The sequence below is a fragment of the Microcaecilia unicolor genome, chromosome 13 (genome assembly GCF_901765095.1).
Source record: "Microcaecilia unicolor chromosome 13, aMicUni1.1, whole genome shotgun sequence".
NCBI classification, from domain to species: Eukaryota; Metazoa; Chordata; class Amphibia; order Gymnophiona; family Siphonopidae; genus Microcaecilia; species Microcaecilia unicolor.
The window spans coordinates 63,834,646-63,856,013 of NC_044043.1; the positions used below are offsets into that span (position 1 = coordinate 63,834,646).

At 41.8% G+C, this 21,368-nt stretch overlaps 1 protein-coding gene across 1 annotated transcript in view; it reads right to left on the minus strand.

Annotated features, from left to right (window-relative positions):
- The window catches only part of DISP3 (dispatched RND transporter family member 3), a 109,192-nt gene that overhangs the window by 14,983 nt on the left and 72,841 nt on the right, over positions 1-21,368 (minus strand). Inside the window, exons 11-16 of the mRNA XM_030185723.1 lie at positions 17,931-18,053; positions 17,281-17,417; positions 16,225-16,406; positions 15,478-15,608; positions 9,589-9,764; positions 9,142-9,268 (exon numbers count right to left, since the gene is read on the minus strand). Of these exons, the coding sequence (XP_030041583.1) occupies positions 9,142-9,268; positions 9,589-9,764; positions 15,478-15,608; positions 16,225-16,406; positions 17,281-17,417; positions 17,931-18,053 (876 nt within the window). The remainder of the gene's footprint in view (positions 1-9,141; positions 9,269-9,588; positions 9,765-15,477; positions 15,609-16,224; positions 16,407-17,280; positions 17,418-17,930; positions 18,054-21,368) is intronic.

Below are 21,368 nucleotides of genomic sequence, written 5' to 3' on the forward strand. Positions count from 1 at the left end.
ATGCCTGGCAGCTTTTCAAGGCCAGAAGTTACAAGAGATTATTTCATCTGTCTTTGTATTTTGACATGCTATTAGTTTTTAAAAGAAAGTTATATCTTCTCGGCTCCTCGCAGTACTTTAATAGGGCACAACTGGCAGTAAAACTCACCTGACAGCAGCTCAAACAATTTCCTAAATCAGTACTTTTGGAAATTCTTCTTGCCGTTCTCTTATACATGGGGGGAACAGCCATGTTAGAAAAAGTGTTACAAATGACCTCAGACTGACAATCTAATTGATCCATAAACACCAAAGAGGCTGATTTATTGAGGAACTAGTAAAAAAAAGGCCCGTTTCTAACACAAATGAAACGGGCGCCAGCAAGGTTTTCCTCGGAGTGTGTATGTTTAAGAGAGTGTATGTGAGAGTGACTGTGAGAGAGAGATAGTGAATGTGCGAGTGTGTGTGTGTGTGACAGAGAGAGAGTCTGGGTGCGAGTGTGTCTGTGAGAGAGAGAGTGTGTGTGTGAGAACGAGAGAGTGTGCAAGTGCATATGTGAGACACAGTGAGTGTGAGAGAGCGAGAGAGTGTGTGTTTCACACAGATACAGTGTGTGTGAGAGAGAGTGTGTGTGAGTCAGACTCTCTGTGAGACCGAGTGTATGAGACCGAGAGTGTGTGAGTGACTGTGTGACACATAGAGAGTGAATGTGATACAGTGTGAGACATAGTGTGAGAGACAGTGTGTGAGAGTGAGAGAGAGAAAGACACTGAGTGTGTGAGAGATAGAGTGTGTGTGTATGACAGATACCTCCCCCCCCCCTCTCTGGTGTCTGGCCCTCCCTCCCTCCCTCCCTCTCTCTCTCTCTCTCTCTCTCTGGTGTCAGGCCCTCCCTCCCTCCCTCCCTCTGGTGCCGTGGAGAGCGAGTTGTGAGGGTGTGCTTGGCTCCGCGCGCATGCGTTGTTGTGGTGTCTCGCGTGGCGAGAGAATGAGCGCTAGACCCGTGGAGAGTGGCGCTGGCAGCGGGAAGTCTGCCTCAGTATCGCGTCGATCAGCTGATCAGCGCCGTGGAGAGCAAGTTGCAGGTGGGCAGCGAAAAAGGAGACCCCACGGAAAGGCAGCTGAGCGTTACTGTGCAGGGCGCTGAACTCTGGCTGTGCTTCAAGGAATTGACCAATCCTATTTAATAGAATGCACCTCCAACATTCTGAAGCCGAGAAACCTCGTGTGGTTGGTCACTTCTGCTTGTGACGAACCCGGAAGTATAGATGGATACAGAGAGCACGGATGCTTCAGGCTTCACTTTCTCGGCTTCAGAATGTTGGAGGTGCTTTTTATTATATAGGATAAGCTTTTTGAGGAAAAGAGTTCACCTTGTCAGAGGCATTGTGTCCTTGAAAATGTTTGCCCCAATAAACTGGTTAATCTATAAGGTGCCAGCAGCCTCAGTGAGCTTTGTGCTATCACACTCTACTCCCTGGAATAAATAGCTCGTCTGGTTCATCATAGTCCGTTCCTTTTCCTGTTATTAAAGCCGGCCAAATAAATGCTGCAGGCGAGTCCCAAGATCAGAGTGTTAGGGATCTAGTTGCAAAAGCAGGAGTGGAAGTCACCATAAACAAGTTTAAAAAAAAAAATTACCAAAAATGTCCAGTAAAAACGTTTTATGCTTCAAATGCACTAACAGTAAACCGTTAGTTCTTCAAATGCAGCTTACAGGTAATATCCAACACAGGCTGGTCACGATATCAACGTCAAAGCTGACAAAGCAGCTGTGTCTTCTCTCGCTACTTTGTCAGTTTTGATACTGATATCGCTGTTCTCATCATATGTATCTTCATGATTGTGACACAGCTGTGCTTGTCAGTAAGGCTAAAGAGGCTAGGGTTCTTCAGTTTGGAGAAGAGACAGTTGAAGCGTGATACGATAGAGGTCTATAAAATAATGAGTGGAGTGGAATTGCTTGATTACTCTATCCAAAAATACCAGGCCTAGGGGGCATGCAATGAAGCTACTAAGTAGTAAATTTAAAACAAATCAGAGAAAATATTTCTTCACGCGAGGTGTAATTAAATGCTGGAATTTGTTGCCAGAGAATGTGATAAAAGCAGTTAGCTCAGCGGAGTTTAAAAAAGGTATGGATAATTTCCTATAAGAAAAGTCCATAAGCCATTATTAAGATGGACTTAGCAAAATCCAGTACTTATTCCTGTGATAAACAACATAAAATCTGTTTTTCTCTTTTGATATACTGTCAGGTACTTCTGACCTGGATTGGCCACTTTTGAAAACAGGATACTGGGTTTGATAGACCTTTGGTCTGTCCAAGTATGCCAATGACTTTGTTCTTATGATTTATAAAATGAATAAATAAATAAATAAATAAATAAATGTCACACATAGCTTTACTTATACATTATCAATCTATCCAGTCTCATTTCATGTGTGTCATGTGTGTCTTTGCTTCGGTCTTCACCGAGGAAGATTTGGGTGGGATACTGGTGCCGGAAATGGTATTCAAAGCTGACGAGTCGGAGAAACTTAATGAATTCTCTGCAAACCTGGAGGATGTAATGGGGCAGTTCTACAAACTGAAGAGTAGCAAATCTCCTGGACCAGATGGTATTCATCCCAGCATACTGATAGAACTGAAAAATGAGCTTGCAGAGCTATTTTTAGAAATATGTAATTTATCCTTAAAATCGAGCGTGGTACCGGAAGACTGAAGGGTGGCCAATGTAACGCCGATTTTTAAAAAAGGTTCCAGAGGAGATCTGGGAAATTATAGACCGGTGAGTCTGACGTCGGTGCCGGGCAAAATGGTAGAGACTATTATTAAGAACAAAATTACAGAGTATATTCAAAAGCATGAATTAATGAGACAAAGTGAACATGGATTTAGTGACGGGAAATCTTGCCTCACCAATCTACTACATTTCTTTGAAAGGGTGAACAAACATGTGGATAAAGGGTAGCCGGTTGATATTGTGTATCTGGATTTTCAGAAGGCGTTTGACAAAGTACCTCATGAAAGACTCCAGAGGAAATTGGAGAGTCATGGGATAGGAGGTAATGTTCTATTGTGGATTAAAAACTGGTTAAAGGATAGAAAATAGAGAGTAGGGTTAAATGGTCAGTATTCTCAATGGAGAAGGGTAGTAAGTGGGGTTCCCCAGGGCTCTGTGCTGGGACCGCTGCTTTTTAACATATTTATAAATGACCTAGAGATGGGGGTAACTAGTGAGGTAATTAAATTTGCTGATGACACAAAGTTATTCAAAGTCGTTAAATCGCGGGAGGATTGTGAAAAATTACAAGAGGACCTTACGAGACTGGGAAACTGGGCATCTAAATGGCAGATGACATTTAATGTGAGCAAGTGCAAAGTGATGCATGTGGGAAAGAGGAACCCGAATTATAGCTACGTCATGCAAGGTTCCACGTTAGGAGTCACCGACCAAGAAAGGGATCTAGGTGTCGTCGTTGATGATACGTTGAAACCTTCTGCTCAGTGTGCTGCTGCGGCTAAGAAAGCAAGTAGAGTGTTAGATATTATTAGGAAAGGAATGGAAAACAAAAATGAGGATGTTATAATGCCTTTGTATTGCTCCATGGTACGACCGCACCTCGAATATTGTGTTCAATTCTGGTCGCTGCATCTCAAAAAAGATATAGTGGAATTAGAAAAGGAGCAGAGAAGGGCAATGAAAATGATAAAGGGGATGGGACGAATTCCCTATGAGGAAAGGCTAAAGCGGCTAGGGCTCTTCAGCTTGGAGAAAAGGCGGCTGAGGGGAGATATGATAGAGGTCTATAAAATAATGAGTGGAGTTGAATGGGTAGATGTGAAGCGTCTGTTCATGCTTTCCAAAAATACTAGGACTAGGGGGCATACGATGAAGCTACAATATAGTAAATTTACAACAAATCGGAGAAAGTTTTTCTTCACTCAACGTGCAATTAAACTCTGGAATTCGTTGCCAGAGAATGTGGTAAAGGCGGTTAGCTTAGCGGAGTTTAAAAAAAGGTTTGGCCGGCTTCCTAAAGGAAAAGTCCATAGACTGTAATTAAATGGACTTGGGGAAAATCCACTGTTTCTGGGATAAGCAGTATATAATGTTTTGTACATTTTTGGGATCTTGCCGGGTATTTGTGACCTGGATTGGCCACTGCTGGAAACAGGATGCTGGGCTCGATGAACCTTTGGTCTTTCCCAGTATGGCAATATTTATGTACTGCTTCTCACATGGATACTCCCTTAAAGAAGATACAGTTTTCTTCAAATTATTACTGCTCAATGTTTTTAATTCAAGAAATCAACTTTCCCTTTTCATTGATGCTGGGATAATAAAGTAAAAAAGCAATGAACAGATCTAAGTGATTGTAGTTGGTTTTAAGAACATGACAGAGCAACTAATTTAAGAACACAAGGTTGGTTCCCTGGCTGTGCACAAGGGATGCTGAGATAAGAGCTTAATGGCCAGAGGCAGCCTACTGTCAAAGGAAATATCCCTGCTCTTAATATCCCAATTTTTGGCAATTTGCTGTTATTTGCTGATCCATATTATTTCTAAATGCTATCACTGAAAAATAAACCAATGTATGTTTTGTATGTAAAATTTTAATACTCTGCTGGTTGGAAAGAGCTCCCAGACTACCTGGAAGCAGCTGTAGCAAGAGAGTTTGCATAAAACCGATATGAAGGACCCTACTGAAGTGATCTGTGAGGAGAAGGATGCACAAGATCCTTGTCACGAAAACAACTCAGAGAGTGGAAAAATCATTATTGTACACAGCCAACTAATACTAAAATGTGCATGAAAGTGAAATAAGATACAAGCCATCAATCAAATTGCAATCCCTCACGTACAGCTTTGGAATTAGAAAATCTGAACCAGCTGGTTGTAAAAACCATGAAAATGCCTTTGTAGTGATAAGTTAATTTATAAGAACCAGTGCGTGCCAAGATTGTACATCCTAAGTGCTGGAGGAGGTATGGGCCTCTCAGGAATAGATTACTCATGCAAGCAGGCTCAATTTTATCACCACAGTCAGACAATCAGGTGGAGATAATGTACGAGAAAATTGCCAGAAACAGCATTCATCACAAACTGGCACTAGTCTTCTGAAAAATAAAAAGAAGGAGTAGTCATCTGCCACCGTAAGTAGAAACAGAAGCAACAGAAAAGCCTCTTTAGTGATTTAAATTACCGTTCTGGAGGGAACTTACAAAATGACCCTTTAAAATGGTGTCTAATTTGTTGCAGCAAGCCTACACATAAGTTACAACAGTTTTCAAATGGAAAATGTGTGCATACTTTCTCAGAAAATTATCCCTTGGAAATATACCTGTAAAACCTTTCTGGCTTACTGTATGTGCATCAAACATATAAATGGCAAGTGACCGACTCACCTGCAAATGCGCAGTAGAGACTTCCCTCTCTGTCCTGCCCTCGCGTCAAGATGTGATGATGTCAGAGGGCGGAACAGAGAGGGAAACGGAGTCCAACTGTCAGACGCTGCCGCTGGAGCCTGGAAACGAACATCGCGCACACCAACCTCCACCCTCCTCCCCATCCCCACCGCCGCTCCTGCCCCCCTCCGTATCGGGCCCCCTGCACTGACCTGACAGCGCCTCTCACCTCCGTGTGGAAGCGCTGCAGGCAGCAGCAGAGCGATCTGCTGCTGCCTGCAGCGCTTTCACACGGAGGTGAGAGGCGCTGTCAGGTCAGTGCAGGGGGCCCGGCGTGGAGGGGGGAGGGAGCAGCGGCGAGGAGGGTAGCTGGAAATCTCACCCGTTTTAACGGGCTTAACGGCTAGTATGTTATAAAGTATGTTTCAACCTCTCCCCAGACCTGCCCCAGCAATATCTGAACCTGCTATTGAGTGGGAAAGAGCGGGGTATAAATGCCACAAATAAATAAATATCTCACTCAGTTTGAATAACCTTATTTGCATAAAGTTTACATGCATATACTGTGGACAATTTTACAAAAAGCAATTTCTGTGTGTAAAACAATGTTTTACTTGCAGAAATGCCTTTTAAAACTACCTCCTAAGTGTGATCTTGTACCCAAGATGGTGGAATACAAAGGAGGAAGAAAAAAAAAACCTACTCTGGATAAGGAGAAATTTTGCATGTGGTTACACTGTGACTGGCAGCTGAGATATATATTTAGCAGTATGGATAGGATATCCGGGCAGACTGAATGGGCCAAATGGTCTTTGCCATTATTTGCTCTAGGGTCAATATTGAGCCTGTGTGATACTGAATATATGTATAGCTGTTGTAAGGGCCCTGGAGGGGACCTGGGAGAACTGGAGTCTAGCAGGAGATAAGGGAAAAATGGAAAGTCTGTGTCAGTCATATAATGAAGGAGAATTGTTGCGTTTAAGTTTCTCTGAGGCAGAAAACAGTATCCTTGAAGAGTATGAAACATGAACATTTTGCTGAGGATAATTATCTGTTGAACCAAATGCCATTAGCATAGGCCTTGAAACATGAAAGAAACTGAGAAAGTTGTCTGTAGCATAGCCAAAGAAGGAATTGTGTGGGCCAACATGATATGATGTACCTACTGATGGAACAGACAGGGCCTGAGAAAGGGAAAAGTGTGTGTTGCTTGCCAATTATCTTATCATGCCAAAGAATGAATCTGTATTCTGTAATATGCTACTAAAAGCAACTCAACTTAAAGAGGGATTAGAGACTTGTCTAGCAAAGCTGCTGAGTTTGCAGTTGCAGGACAGTCTTTCCTAAAGCCGGCTTTAGCTACACCTGTAGCCTTTGTTATGTGTTTATTTCCTTGAACACACCTTGGGCTTTGAAACGTACGAGCTGAGGTAAGTGCAAGGAGTCCCCCAGGTTTTAACAGCCATCATAGCTGCTGAGCTGTACGGGATAACAGCAATAGTCGGCCACAAGGGGGGGCAATTCTATAAGTGAGTGCCTCTTTTTAGGTGCCCTGATGCCAAACAGTGACAGCCTGTTCTATAATGGCATCTGGGTGCCCAGGTTCCACTACAGAATACTACGATATCCTAGTATTGATGCAGCTTACCTTTAGGCACCGACAGTTACACCAACCATAGACCTGGTGTAAATACAGGCACCCAACTGTGGCAAAGGCAAGTGCAACTTACTGTATTCTGTAAGTTATGTACATAAATGGCAGCCCCATCCATAACCATCCATGCCCCACCCATGCGACCTTCAGTAAGATTGCACTCTGTGCAGTGCAACCTTTACAGAATACTAGCTTGGTGCGTTTTTTTGTGCCTAATTTTGGGCACAAGCAATCATGCTTGCCAAAAACTGGTGTAAATGCTAACCACCCGACTGATAAGATACATAGAATGTCCCAAACATTGATATTGCAGCAGGAGAATCAACTACAAAATCTACAACAGTATTAGATTTTTATAAATATGTTTTTTGGGGGATCATCAGATCTTAATGCATTAAGGTGAGGGTGAGGGGTGGATAGGGAGGTAGGGGCGCCGGCTAGGGAAAAGCCCGGCGGAATGCTTTCTGCAGAAGGAGCAGGAAGCCACAGCCTTGGATTGTTCTGCCAGAAAGGATGGGTATAGGAGGACTGGACAGTATTGTAAATATGTAAATACCCTAGGAATTTTCAAGAGATCATCAACTCAGTTATTTTGCCTCTACCAATGACATATACTGTTTGTTAAGTGAATAGAGAACTCTGGATATCTGCCTGTTGCAGCATTCCAGTAAAGTTATTGCATTTATGTTTCAACACTTTTTATTATTATGAAGAAGTCAACCTAATACAATAGTAATTTCTGGTGTGGGGTATAGACAATTACTTTCAACCTCATTTACTCTGCTTTAATACAAAATCATCAACTAATATCCTTCTAAATGCTATTAACCCTCATTTACTCCACCCTCTTACCCACAGATCTCTCCCCCCCCCCCCGCTTTACCCTACCCCCTACCCCTACCCCTTCCCCCATACCTCCCATCCTTCCTATCCTCCCAATTAACCCATGTCACACTCAAGACACTTTTATTATCATACATTATCTTCTCATAAGGTATTAACAATAAGACTTCGCCCCTTCTGCGTCATTTTGTCAAAGTAGCATCCCCATATTTTAAGAAATCGAGTTTTCCTTTTACAGTATCCTTTAGCATCTTTCGCCTCCAAAACCAACAATTGATGCACCTGGTTGTGCCAATGCCAAAAAGTTGGCGGATTGGTCGTAGTCCAGTGTTGCATAATGCATTTTCTCGCTATCAGGCATAATTTGCGACACAACAGTGTTCTATCAGCATTCAATCTCAATTGTGGTTCCTTCACATCTAATATTAGCTGCAGTGGATTCATAGCTATTCTACTACATAATACACCTGAGAGGTAAGTAGTTATTTGTCTCCAGTATCGTTGTATTACTTCACAGCCCCATAGCCCATGGAATTCTCAGAATTATTACATTTCAAACAAATAGCTGTCTAAATACCCCCTGATTTATTTAGTTGAACTTGGGTAAAATATGCCCTATGTATCATTCTATATGCACATTCTCTATAATCAGCTCCCCCTATCATGTGTGGTATTTCTTTGATTCGCGCTACAATATCCCAAGAGTTCAGTTCCCTCCCCAAGTCCTTTTCCCATTTCTGTCGCAGCTGGGTCAGCTCTTTCTCAGGAGTCAAGCTCCACAACTTCTGATGTATTTGTGATATGGATGGAACATTTTCTGTAATCTCATCAAAGAAAGTTTTAATTTTATTGCCTAAGAAGTTATTGCATTTAATACAAAAATCCTGGAGTGGAGAGTTTCTTTGGAGTGTGAGTGAAGTCAATTTGACCAAAGACTACTAGAGAAATAATAAAGAGAGTGGTTTAAAACCCTATGGCCTACCGGGATCAAGCCCAGCCCCGGCCTTCACCCAGCTCATAAAGACAGTATTTGTGGTCCTGGTCTAGGGGATCCAACCTGAGAGCTTAGCTGGTGCCCAGAACTTGTGCAGTAGAACAGGGATACACACGTAAATGATTAAAATACCACAATTTACATGCCTTGCTGCCACCTAAAAGTAGCATCCTCCTAAGAGAATTACTCCCTATCTCCCCATATGCTCCTTGTGTGCTCTGGACCATACTGAACCTCTTGGACATCTCTGGCACATACCTGAGGGTAAGCACTGAGCTCCTCCTGGCTTCACCAGTTCCACGTTGCTGGCAATTACCTTGCATACCTTACACAGGTTGCCAATTTCTTTAAAGAGGTCAAAGCTGTCATCATATATAACACTGCCCTTTCAGAGGGAGAGAAAGCAGACCATGTGATCCACAACAACTGCAAACCTCAATAAAGACAACTAAAATAACTACTGACTGCAGCATAATGCCCCCAATCCCCACAATACTATACAACTGTCCCTGTGATGTAAAACGTGATAAACAGAGACATAAACACCCAAGTCAAGCACAGTAGTGATTTCACTCCAGTACATTACTGCCAGAATTCACACTCATGGCTTTTTAGTGTAGTACAATTCTTTCACATAGCTATACTTCATTTGTTTGGCATCACAGTGCATGCCTTGGTAAAAAAGCATGAGGAAGGTTTGTATACCAGTTCTCCCAGGACATGGTTATCTGGATTCTTGGTGTGGTTGATTCCAAGGATGCCAAAAACTACAAAGACCATAGCTCCTGTGTCCACCAGAGGACGTACGGCTGGCTCTCCACAGCCTGGAGTCACACAAGGGTTAAATCCTGATGTGGCAGACACTTTCTCTTTCGGGATGACTGCAACACAAAACCCAACAACATACAGAATCTGTAAATACAAAGAGAAAGAATCTCTGAAATGAAAATACATAGGATTTCATTTTCATTCGGTGACCAAAGGAAAACTTTCTAATAACACAGAAATTAACCCAGACATATACCAAAACTATCACCACCTTTCCTCATCACAACTAATGACTCTCCCACCACACGGCAACCAAAAACCTTACCCCTCCATAAAGCAGTGTGCATCCCTTTCCACATAAAGCATCTAGCAACCCTTTCCCCTGCATGTTGTACAGGTATTGTCATTCTTTGATTTCATTTGATAGGATGTTTTATTACAACTTGCTTTGAACTTTCTGAAAGAGCATGTAATAAACAAGTAAGTAGCCAATACAGCAGCCAATAACTTCCTCCCCAATAATGTAGTCAGTGTCCCACCTCATATAGCAGCCAATAGATCTTTCCTCAATGATGTAGCCAGAGCCCCTCCACCATACAGCACCCAGTAATGCTCTCCACAATAATGTAGTCAGAGACCCTCCTCATATATCAGCCAACAACTATTTTCCCAATAATATAGCCAAAGCTCCTCCTCATACATCAGCCAATTACTCTCTCCTGAATAATGTAGCCAGAGCCCCTCCCCTATCCATTACCCAATAACTCTCTTTCCAATAATATAGCCAAAGCTCCTCCTCATACATCAGCCAATTATTCTCTCCTCAATAATGTAGCCAAAGCCCCTCCTCCATACAGCAACCAATAACTCTCTCCTCAATAACATAGACAGAGCTTCTCCTTCATACAGTAGCCAGTAACCCTCTCCCCAATAACACAGCCAGTGTCTCCCCCATACCACACCCAATAACTCTCTCTCCATTAAAATAGACAGAGCCCTTCCCCTGTAGAACAGCCAACAACTCTCTCCCCAGCAGCATAGAGCTCTTCTGCAGCCAGTGCCCCTCTCCCAATACATTCAAGAATCCTTTCCATAATATTTTAGCAATGCCTCTCCTCCAATACACAATAAAAAGAGTTGGATATCAAATGTCAACCACAGCAGTATGGTAACAGTCACTTTATTAGTGAAATGACCCGATATGGTCACATTTTGGCATGTGCCTGCATCAGGAGCATGGATTATATCTAAAATACAAATAGACAAGTAGAAATATCAACAAAACAAAACATACACACACATTACCATACTGCACAAACTGAATACTACTGTATCTGGAAATATATATAGAAATAGTAGATAAAATTAATCAGAAATAAATACAAACAAAATATATGTAAAGATGAATCACAAAACAATACATATATACCCACATGTTGCCATATTGCTCAAACAAAATATGACTTTATCTAGTGATATATGATAAAATAAAACACAAATAAATACAGACAACCAAAATTAAAATGCACATACCCATAGCTCTTGGGTGTCAAAACAGAGGAAATCTCAGTTACAGAACAGTCATATGTATGGTAATTATAACTCCTAGAAGACATAGACATAATATCAATTTGGGGACAGATAGCAAAATAAGTAGGTTACGCAGGGCTCATGATAGTTTTCTTTCTTTTAAGGTCAAATCACGCTGAAATCATATAACATCATGTGAACATGGTCTACAAATCAGTCATTAAAAACTTCTGACATGTCAGTACAGATATAAACCCATCTCTGGGGTATCATCATTGAATGTGTGCCTAACTTGTATAACAATAAGAATTTAGTAGATTAAAAGCAATGTGTTCAGTGTGGATTATTAACACCTCACAGAAATAAAGTTTAATTTAGAACTCACATTGTTATTAAAAAAAAAAAAAAAACAACTTCCATACTAGCACAAAAAGTATAAAAATGCTTTGTATATACTTCAAGAGGCTGTAATTGTCACCTGGACATTATAAACTTGCAAGGCACAGAATTTTGATAGCCTACGAATAAGCAAGTCTGGGACAATATAGTGGCATATTTGAATGGTCAATGGCATATACACACTGCAATGAACTTTTAAATTATTGAAATAGATCATGCGATGAACATCAATAGTGCTATAAATATTTTTATGTTGCTGCCGCAAATGTATCATAAAGTTAAAAGTGTTTTGCCGACCTCAATATTGTCTTCTTTTGACACAATTTAAAACTTTTGGGCTGAGTAAAAATACCAACAGGCTATGTGAACTGGCAACTGTTTTGTCCTGTACTATTAAGGTTTAAACACTTCTATATATAGCGATGTGCTTTTCATTACACCAAACTGCTACTTGTTAAAAAAAACTGCAAAAGCTCTCCTGATCACAAAATATGCAAATTTAAAAGGTTCTAGATCAGTTCCCACCTGGATAATTCCCACAGGACAGTTCCCACCCACCAATTGTCTTCTGGACAATTGCCACCTAGGTCAATCCCCCCCCCCCCCCCCCACACACACACAATCCCCCTTGGTCGGCTGCCACCCGGGACGGATCACTGCTGCACACCCCCACCCCAGGTGCAGCAGCACCCCCCGGTGTATCACCCCCCTCCCCCACGGTGCATCACTTCCACCCCCTGGTACATTGCTCTTACCTCCTAGGGGTGCTGGGAGCAGCTGCATGGCTGTCAGCTCCGCTGGTTCCCTGTCCAGGAACATGAAGTAACATCAGAGGGAGGGAGCAGGGAACCGGCAGAGCCGACAGCCATGTGGCTTCTCCCTGCATCCCCCTGCAGCATGCACCCAGGGTGAACCGCCCCCACCGCCCCACCCTTGGTACGCCACTGGCCCTCCATAACATTTATAATGCCAGTATAAAACAATGAAAAAGTGAATAATAACCCTCCTTCCACTCTACCCTCAGGACCATCACCGTCTCAGAAAATAAAACAAAAAAAGCCAGTAGAAACAGCAGTAGAATTATGCCACACTCTCCCCCCCCCCAAAAAAAATAGAAAAACAACAACTGTTAGATGTTGCTTCTGCCCACAACTTATTAAAATCAGGAATCTACACATATTCGAACATTAACACAGTTTCTCCCATTACCTTCTTAAACCTGGAGGTTCCAATGCTCACCCAGTGAATTCTCACCCACTATTATTCCACTACACATTCCAACATCTCCCTTCCTGGGAATACCCCACTGGACATACTTTTTCAACGGCAACGAAGCCCTTGGCCCTTAAATGCCAGTGGCAGCCATACTCAAAGATTCTCGATCCAGTCCCAATGCTGCACAATGAAAAACTTGCAGGAGGGAAACTAAAAAACAAAAACTGAAAACCAGCTGCGGAAATGCTGGTAAGACGCTAGCGCACTGCAGAATCGAAGACTGCTGAGGGTGGGAATTAATTGGGGGGAATTGCGCAGGTGGGAAATTATCAGAGGGAAATTAGCCTAGATGGAAACTGTCGCAAGGGCAATTGGTGGGTGGGAACTGTCCGGTGGGAACTTGCCAGGTGGCTACTTGCCAGATACTGTTTAAAAGACACTTACAGCAAATTGCAGAACGAAACATAGTTGCACTGTAGGTGCTGCCAGATTGGGGCTGGGTTCCCGCGCTTGTGTTAAATGACATTCTATGGTGACCAGTTGGAGGCAAATTCTATGAATTGTGCCTAAAAAATCAGCACTGACCCCCCCCCCCCCCCCCAGTTAAGCTCTATTTTATAAGCTGTGCCTAAAGTTAAGTGAGGTTTATAGAATACCGCTTAAGCGCAGGGGTCGCGCATAAATTTAGGCACATCCATTTGCACCAATGAAGCCGTGGCGCAAATGCCTCTGCCTAAATTTACACCCAGAACTCCCTTATTCTATAATTGCAAATCTAACTGGAATCCATGTCCACACTCTGCCCCAAAATGCCCATGACCCTCCCATTTTGCACCTCCTTTTCCAGGACACACATAAAATTTATGTGCAGATCACGTGCCTACATTAATGCGTATACATGTTAATTGATTTCAATTAGTGCCAATAATCCCTGGTTAAAAAGCCAATTATTAGTACTAATTGGCTCATTAGTCAATTAAATTACGCACACTATTTTTGGCTACTTTTATAGAATCAGGGGGTTGGTGTTTAGGCTTCCATTGTAGTGCCTTAGATCAAAAATATTTGTATATATCCCAAAAGAAGATTGTGATTGAAAATGTGCTTTAAACAAACAGATCAGGTGCTTAACCCAGTGTCATAGATTGGCAGTTGCGGCATGACATGCAGATGCAATCTTGGTTTTAGATGCCACCTTGAATGGCAACATTTGTGTATATATGTATTGTTTTGCGATTCATCTTTACTCATATAGGGCCTCTTTTATTAAACCGCACTAGCGGATCCTGGTGCGGTAATGCCGACAAAGCCCATTCACTTTGTGGGTGGGCACTGCTACTACAGCTTGATAAAAGAGGACAATGTTTTTTCTGTATTTATTTTTGATTAATTTTATCTATTGCTTTTATATATATGTTACAAAGTACAGTAGTAATGTATGCAGTATGGTAACGTGTGTGTATATATATGTTTTGTTTTGCTGAGATTTCTATGTTTTTATTTGGTTTTTTTTTTTTTTAATTTTTTTATTTATTAACTTTTTACATTTATATCCACCAACATAAATGTATTGGAAATATCAGAAATTATAATAACAGTATAATACATTATATCAAACTGATATAATCTTGACATAAACATTATAATTTGTCCACAATAAAAAGAAATAGATCAAGATACTAAGAAATTTCTACTAAGTAATATAATAACATAGTATAACTATTACGAACGGAAGGGAAAAACAGATGATCACAGCCGGCTTATACAGCATTAACTATGGGAGTTTCTACAGGTGAAACATCTTTTTCTTTTAATTCAATTAACTCCAATAATTTCTTGGGTGTAAAAACCACAAAATTCACTTTTGCAAAGGAGACATAACATTTACAAGGAAATTTTAAAATAAAAGTTCCACCTAGTTTAAGAACTCTTGATTTATACATCAAGAATTCTTTTCTCCTTTTTTGTGTGGTTCGCGCCATATCAGGGAAAACCTGTATCTTTTGTCCCAAGAAAGAGTCATTAATATGGCGAAAGTATGAGCGAAGAATATTGTTTCTATCAGGTTCAAGAGCGAAGGTGACTAGTAATGTTGTTCTTTCGGTTATTAATTCAAGAGAACTCTCCAAGAATTCTGTCAGATTTAGATCAGCATTAGGGGCAGGCTGAGGTTGTTCTTTATTTATTTGTTTTTTTTACATATCAATCTATGTTCCTGATGCAGGTGTATGTTGAAACACGGCCACATCAGGTCATTTATCTAATATAATGGCTGTTACTATACTGCTGCGGTTTTGCATTTGGCATCCAACTCCTTTTACTGTGTGTTCTCTTGGTTGAATTATTCCTCTTTCAGTACATCTGAAAATCTTTTCCGCAATACTGCAACCAATGGCCCCCTCCTCAAAGCAACCACTATCACTCTTCCTATACTGCAGATACTACCTCCTCCATTCAGCGAGCATTAGCAGCAAATCTGAGAGACTCAGATCGTACTCCACATACCCTGGCTTAGGAGTGAGCGCAAAACTAACCCATTTGAAGAAATTGCCCCTGAGAGAAACCAGCTTTTGGTCTTTATCCTACAGCAACGATTATAACTGCCACACTGGTACAGTTCAGGTCTAGCCCTTCACCCACATTTTTCCCCTCTTGTATTCGGTGGTACAACAGCTCGGTTACCTTTCTCTCTAGGAATATAGAAGGTGCCTCTGATTGAGCTGTTTGGTCCAGAGCTCAAAAGACAGCCAGGTGGGCTCACACATACTCGGCCATGGAAAGGGGGTTTATGTGACTGAGCAAAATACAAATGCCTACAATAAAGAAACATTCTCTTACAAATCATATCAGCTGAAATACCAGGCAGTCCTACCAGGTATATCCTACACAAATCCATCAGGCATACAGAGATGCCAAGTTATCCAGTTCCTGGCTGGAGGCCTTTTGGTCAGTCCTGGTTTTGAATTTATGCCCTAAAGCAGTGTGGGATTTGTAGTGCCTGATCCTGCCCATTGAAATCAGCGCTGTAAGTCCCATAATTAGGGTTGCCATATGGTTCCAGAAAAAGGAGGACACATTGATCCAGTCCTGGTTTTGCTTACATTGAATGCAATGGAAGTAAAACCCAGACTGGCTCAATCTGTCCTCCTTTTTCTGGAGCCATATGGTAACCCTACTCATAACGCACCAGGATGGGGTGGCCAGAAATCCAGGACTGTCCTAAAATCTCCAGCCTGGAACTGGGTAACTTGGTATCTCTGCGCATATCAGCCACAGCACACCACAGAGAGTGCACAGGCCTAGTTTGCAATGAAGCATTTACAGCCTTGGCAGAGGATGAAAGCAATAACGGACAAAATGGAACTCAATTTATGACCTGAAGATGAATGAATCCTCAAGAAACACGTTTCTCATTTAGAGAGCGATTACCGCGTCAATTGCTGCTCTTCATCTGCCACATAGAAACTGAAGTCAAACTTCCAGCCCCTCCTGCTGTCACAGGTTGATGATGTAAGCATCCATTTCCTGGTGCACACCTTTTTGGGTAGCCCTACGGTGGACACACAAGCAGTCAACTTCTTGGTGAAGTTACCGAAAGGAACGTTATACACCTAAACAGTGAATTAATGAAAACATACGTTAAACCTACAGCATAACTAATGGTGACATTTAAAAAGAAGAAAGAGTTCTGAGGCATCCTTGCAAGGTTCCCACCTCACCCAAGCCAACACTAATTGACTGGTCCACTTTTGAACTTTTCCCATTGCATGGATGCAATTGTACATCTGCTTCCCCTATAAAAAGTATGCAATGTATCAGCCCGTTCAGGTTGTCCTGGGTGAGGTGGCAACTGTAATTCCAGAGACAGTACAGTATGAAGCTTAATCTGCATTCACCCTGTGACTGTAAAATACAGAGATGGGATAGGACACAGTACAGAGATAGATCTAAATTCACCATTGGTTCAAACCAGAGCTGCCATGTTACCCTGTTCGAGGTGGGAGTTTTTAGGCCTGTCCTGAATTTCTGATAACTTTTTTTTCTGCCCCTGTTGCCAACTTACTGTTTAGCCTTCTAAATGTAGAACTTTAGTGAAATATTTGAACACAAATTTCGGAACAGCCCTAGTACATTTTCAGAGAGGCTAATTTAAGGGCCTAACTCTCAAAGTTAGGAGCTTAAACCATTTGAAAATTGAACCCTTTATAGTTACCACTTTCATAAATAAAAATGAAGGACTGTGAGTCCCAAGACCAAAATGCATAATTAATTAAACTGGCCTGTCTTTAGACATGCCTTTAACATTACAGCTTCCTTATTCACTGTCCATTAATTAACCCTCAATAAGACCCCACTTCCAGGAACTACATACAGCTCCCTCAGCTGCCTGACAGAAATGTCCTCTCCCTCATAGGTAGGCCTCAAATGAGAAGCCAGAGCATGGTATGTAGTCCACAGAGTTATATGTTCAATACAGACACAAACCTGGAATGAAGGGACTTCTCCATCTCTTGGGAGGACTGATTGCCATGACATTGGGGTACTAGCGTTCAGGGAGAGTCTATACACAACTGGATGATCTTTGAGTTTGCATCTTGTGACATATACAGTACTCTGAGGATCTGGAAGACAACATACATTTATTTTATAATGCACCCCTGAACTCAGCAGTAAAGGGCAGGTGGGCAAGCACCCTTTAACATTACCCAGAACTTGTACGGGGCAAGGCAGGAAAGTACTGGCTGCAGCAGAAGACTGCATGAGATAGGTCAGGCAGGCAGCCACCAGCTCACCAATGGATTACATGAGACAAGACAGTGGGCAGACACTGTCTTTAGCAGAGGATTGCTTGGGACAGGGCAGGCAGACAAGCACTAGGGCATTGCTTGGGACAGGGCAGGCAGGCAACAGATGAAGGCTGGGACTGCATGAGATGGGGCAGCACTTGCTTTATCAGGGGATTGCAGGAGACAGGATAGGCAGACAAGCACCAACATATCCATGGGATTACATAGGATAGAACAGGAAGACAGACCTTGGCTCCACCCAAGGGGCAGGCAGATTGCAGATTAATTCTGAAAATGAGCAATACAGAGCAGGTCCTGTGGGCTTTACTTGCCCCCTTGCATACTCACTCTGTTCTCCTGTCTTGCTCATGCTCACTGAATTGCCCCAGTGTGGGACAAATCCCCTCTTCTTTTTTTCTGAGGATGTCCGAATGTTGTTCTGGAGACTGTGAGGTTTCTCCTGAAATAAACCTAGCCCATCCAAGGAATCTGTTAATAGAATAACTGGAAAAGAGGCACCTAAACAAGTGTACCCGCCTGATGAGTACAATTTCAACACCGTAACACAACACTACATGGACACACAGCGTGGAGGAGTGGTCTAGTGGTTAGGGTGGTGGACTTTGGTCCTGGGGAACTGAGGAACTGAGTTCGATTCCTGGCACAGGCAGCTCCTTGTGACTCTGGGCAAGTCACTTAACCCTCCATTGCCCCATGTAAGTTGCATTGAGCCTGCCATGAGTGGGAAAGCGCAGGGTACAAATGTAACAAAAATAAAATAGATACTATTGGAGATTCTACATGGAATGTTGCTATTCCACTAGCAACATTCCATGTAGAAAGCTGCGCAGGACGTCAGACTCACAGAAGCAGAAGCCTGTGTGGCCACATTGGTGATCCGCAAGGGCCGACTTCTACATGGAATGTTGCTAGTGGAATAGCAACATTCCATGTAGAATCTCAAATAGTAGCAACAGTGGAGGAGTGGCCTAGTGGTTAGGGTGGTGGACTTTGGTCCTGAGGAACTGTAGTTCGATTCCCACTTCAGGCACAGGCAGCTCCTTGTGACTCTGGGCAAGTCACCTAACCCTCCATTGCCCCATGTAAGCCGCATTGAGCCTGCCATGAGTAGGAAAGTGCGGGGTACAAATGTAAAAAAAAAAAGAGCACATTTAGGCCATACAAACAATATATTCAACTTCTGGTGTCATCTCAGGAGGAGCAATGCAAACTCTTTCTACTACCAGACATTTTGTGGCCTTTTTACTAAAGGGCCACGGTTAGCTCATGTTAACAGGCTACTGCAGAACACGTTAAAGCATTCTGTGGTAATTTGCTTGTTTGTGTGTGCGCTAATCAGAGTGTTATCTATTTTTAAAAAATATTTTTAAAGGGGGCGTGTCATGGGCAGAGAATGAGTGTTCCTGCGTTATCTAGCTAGTGTGTTATGATTAGCGCCTGTTAACTTGTCATTTACGCAAATTTGATCATGTTTCATTTGCACTGATGAATCACCACTGGTTACTGGTGATTTATCGTATGTAGTTTAAAATGTTGTTTTAGGCTTTTAAGGTTTTTCGACAGGGTACACCCTTGTATCTATCCTCATTGACCATACCATACTTTTCAGTACGTGTTCTGTGATCTATAAATGATTATCATATGGTATTTCCAGGACTATGTTCTGCCCAATTGGAGATTACATGGCATAGTGCTTTTTTCTTTGTTGCTCCACAGCACTGGAATTCTTTGCCTCTGACTATACACAGCGAAGGCAATTTGAAAAAAATGTAAGGCACTTCTAAAAGCGTGGCTTTTCCAAAAGGCATATTCCAGTGAGTGAGGCAACTCTTTCAGGTGCAGGTGCCTGGGAGATGGCAGACAGAGTTATCATCTCCTAATGTGGATGTTATTTTGACTAATTTCTTTTCTGTGTGCATGGTTTCTTTCCTGTTGTATTTCGTCATTCTTTCCTATGCTTTTTGTGTTTATTTGTAAACTGCTGTGATCTGTCCATCAGTTTCAGCAGTATATTCACCACCATTAACACACAAAAACTGAATCTTCCAATTTCGGATACCCTAAAAATTCTTGGAGTTACCATTGACCGACACCTAACACTTGAGAGTCATGTGAAAAACACAACCAAGAAGATGTTTCACTCAATGTGGAAATTAAAAAGAATAAGACCTTTTTTTCCCAAGGACCATCTTCCATAGCCTGGTACAATCAATGGTACTCAGTTATTTAGACTACTGCAATGCACTCTACGCTGGCTGCAAAGAGCAAATAATCAAGAAACTCCAGACAGCCCAGAACACTGCAGCTAGACTCATATTTGGTAAAACAAAATATGAAAGTGCTAAACCCCTACGAGAAAAGCTTCACTGGTTGCCTCTTAAAGAACGCATCACGTTCAAAATATGTACCCTAGTTCACAAAATCATTCACGGAGATGCCCCAGCCTACATGTCAGACCTGATAGACTTACCACCCAGGAATGCTAAAAAATCATCCCGCACATTCCTCAATCTTCACTTCCCTAACTGCAAAGGTCTAAAATACAAACTAATGCATGCGTCAACCTTCTCCTACTTGAGCACACAATTCTGGAACGCAACTTGAAAACGATATATGAACTAACTAACTTCCGCAGACTACTGAAGACCCATCTCTTTAACAAGGCATAACACAAAGATCAACAAATGTGAACTCCTCCACATATATCCAGAATTGTCTTATAATATTTGCTTGTTATACTATTATTATGCTTTATCATTATCATGTAACCAAGATCCTTCTGTAATACTAAATGTCTATTTTCTTATATATTTCCACCATCCATGATGTATTGTAAGCCACATTGAGCCTGCAAAGAGGTGGGAAAATATGGGATACAAATGCAATAAATAAATAAATAAATAAATAAATAAATAAATAAATATATATATATATATATATATATATATATATATATCTCAAGTCTGGAATAAATAAATAACACAGAATTAACACAGGAGCACCTTGCATGTCCTAAATAGGAGGTGGTAAGTGCTCTCGCATTAACTGTATGCAGATGCTGAGCACTAATGGCAAAATTAGTGCATGACATGCATGAAAATATCTTTTAAAATCCCTCCCCCCCCCCATAAGAGTCACATTAAATCTGGGCTTAGAGCAAGGTAAAGTCCTGTGTTAAAACGCATTAAGCCCAGATTTCACTGCACGTTAGTAAAATGGCCCCTTTGTGAAGTTACAAAAACAAAAGTAAACAAAAATAAACCCTGCAAAAAACAAAACAAAACACAACCAGGTCTTACATAGCAAACCTGCAATAACAAAACAGCAATAACTGCAGGACTCAAATAGCAACAATCCTATGTATGAAAAGGTAGCACTGTAAATATTACAACAGGCCTTAGAATATGAATTCAATACATCTCCTACTGGGAGGTGCTGACTAGAAAACAAAATAAACCAAACTATTACTGAGTTCCACACAGCCCTACATACTAGCAGAATTCCTTACCTTGGTCACATATGTAGAACCTGAACAGCCCCTCCTCAGATCAGAAACCCCAAGGAACCAGGCTCTGCTTGCAGTGCAACAGCAGAGGAATAGAAACAGGAATTCACAAAGCAGAAGACATGCAAATTTCCTACAGCGGACTCAGAAAATAAAAGACTGCCCACAAAAGAATGAGATGGGGGGGGGGGGGGCATGCTGTATAATCCTGGGGAAGATGGTAGCAAAATGTCTTGTTGCCACTGAGCCAGCACCAGAAT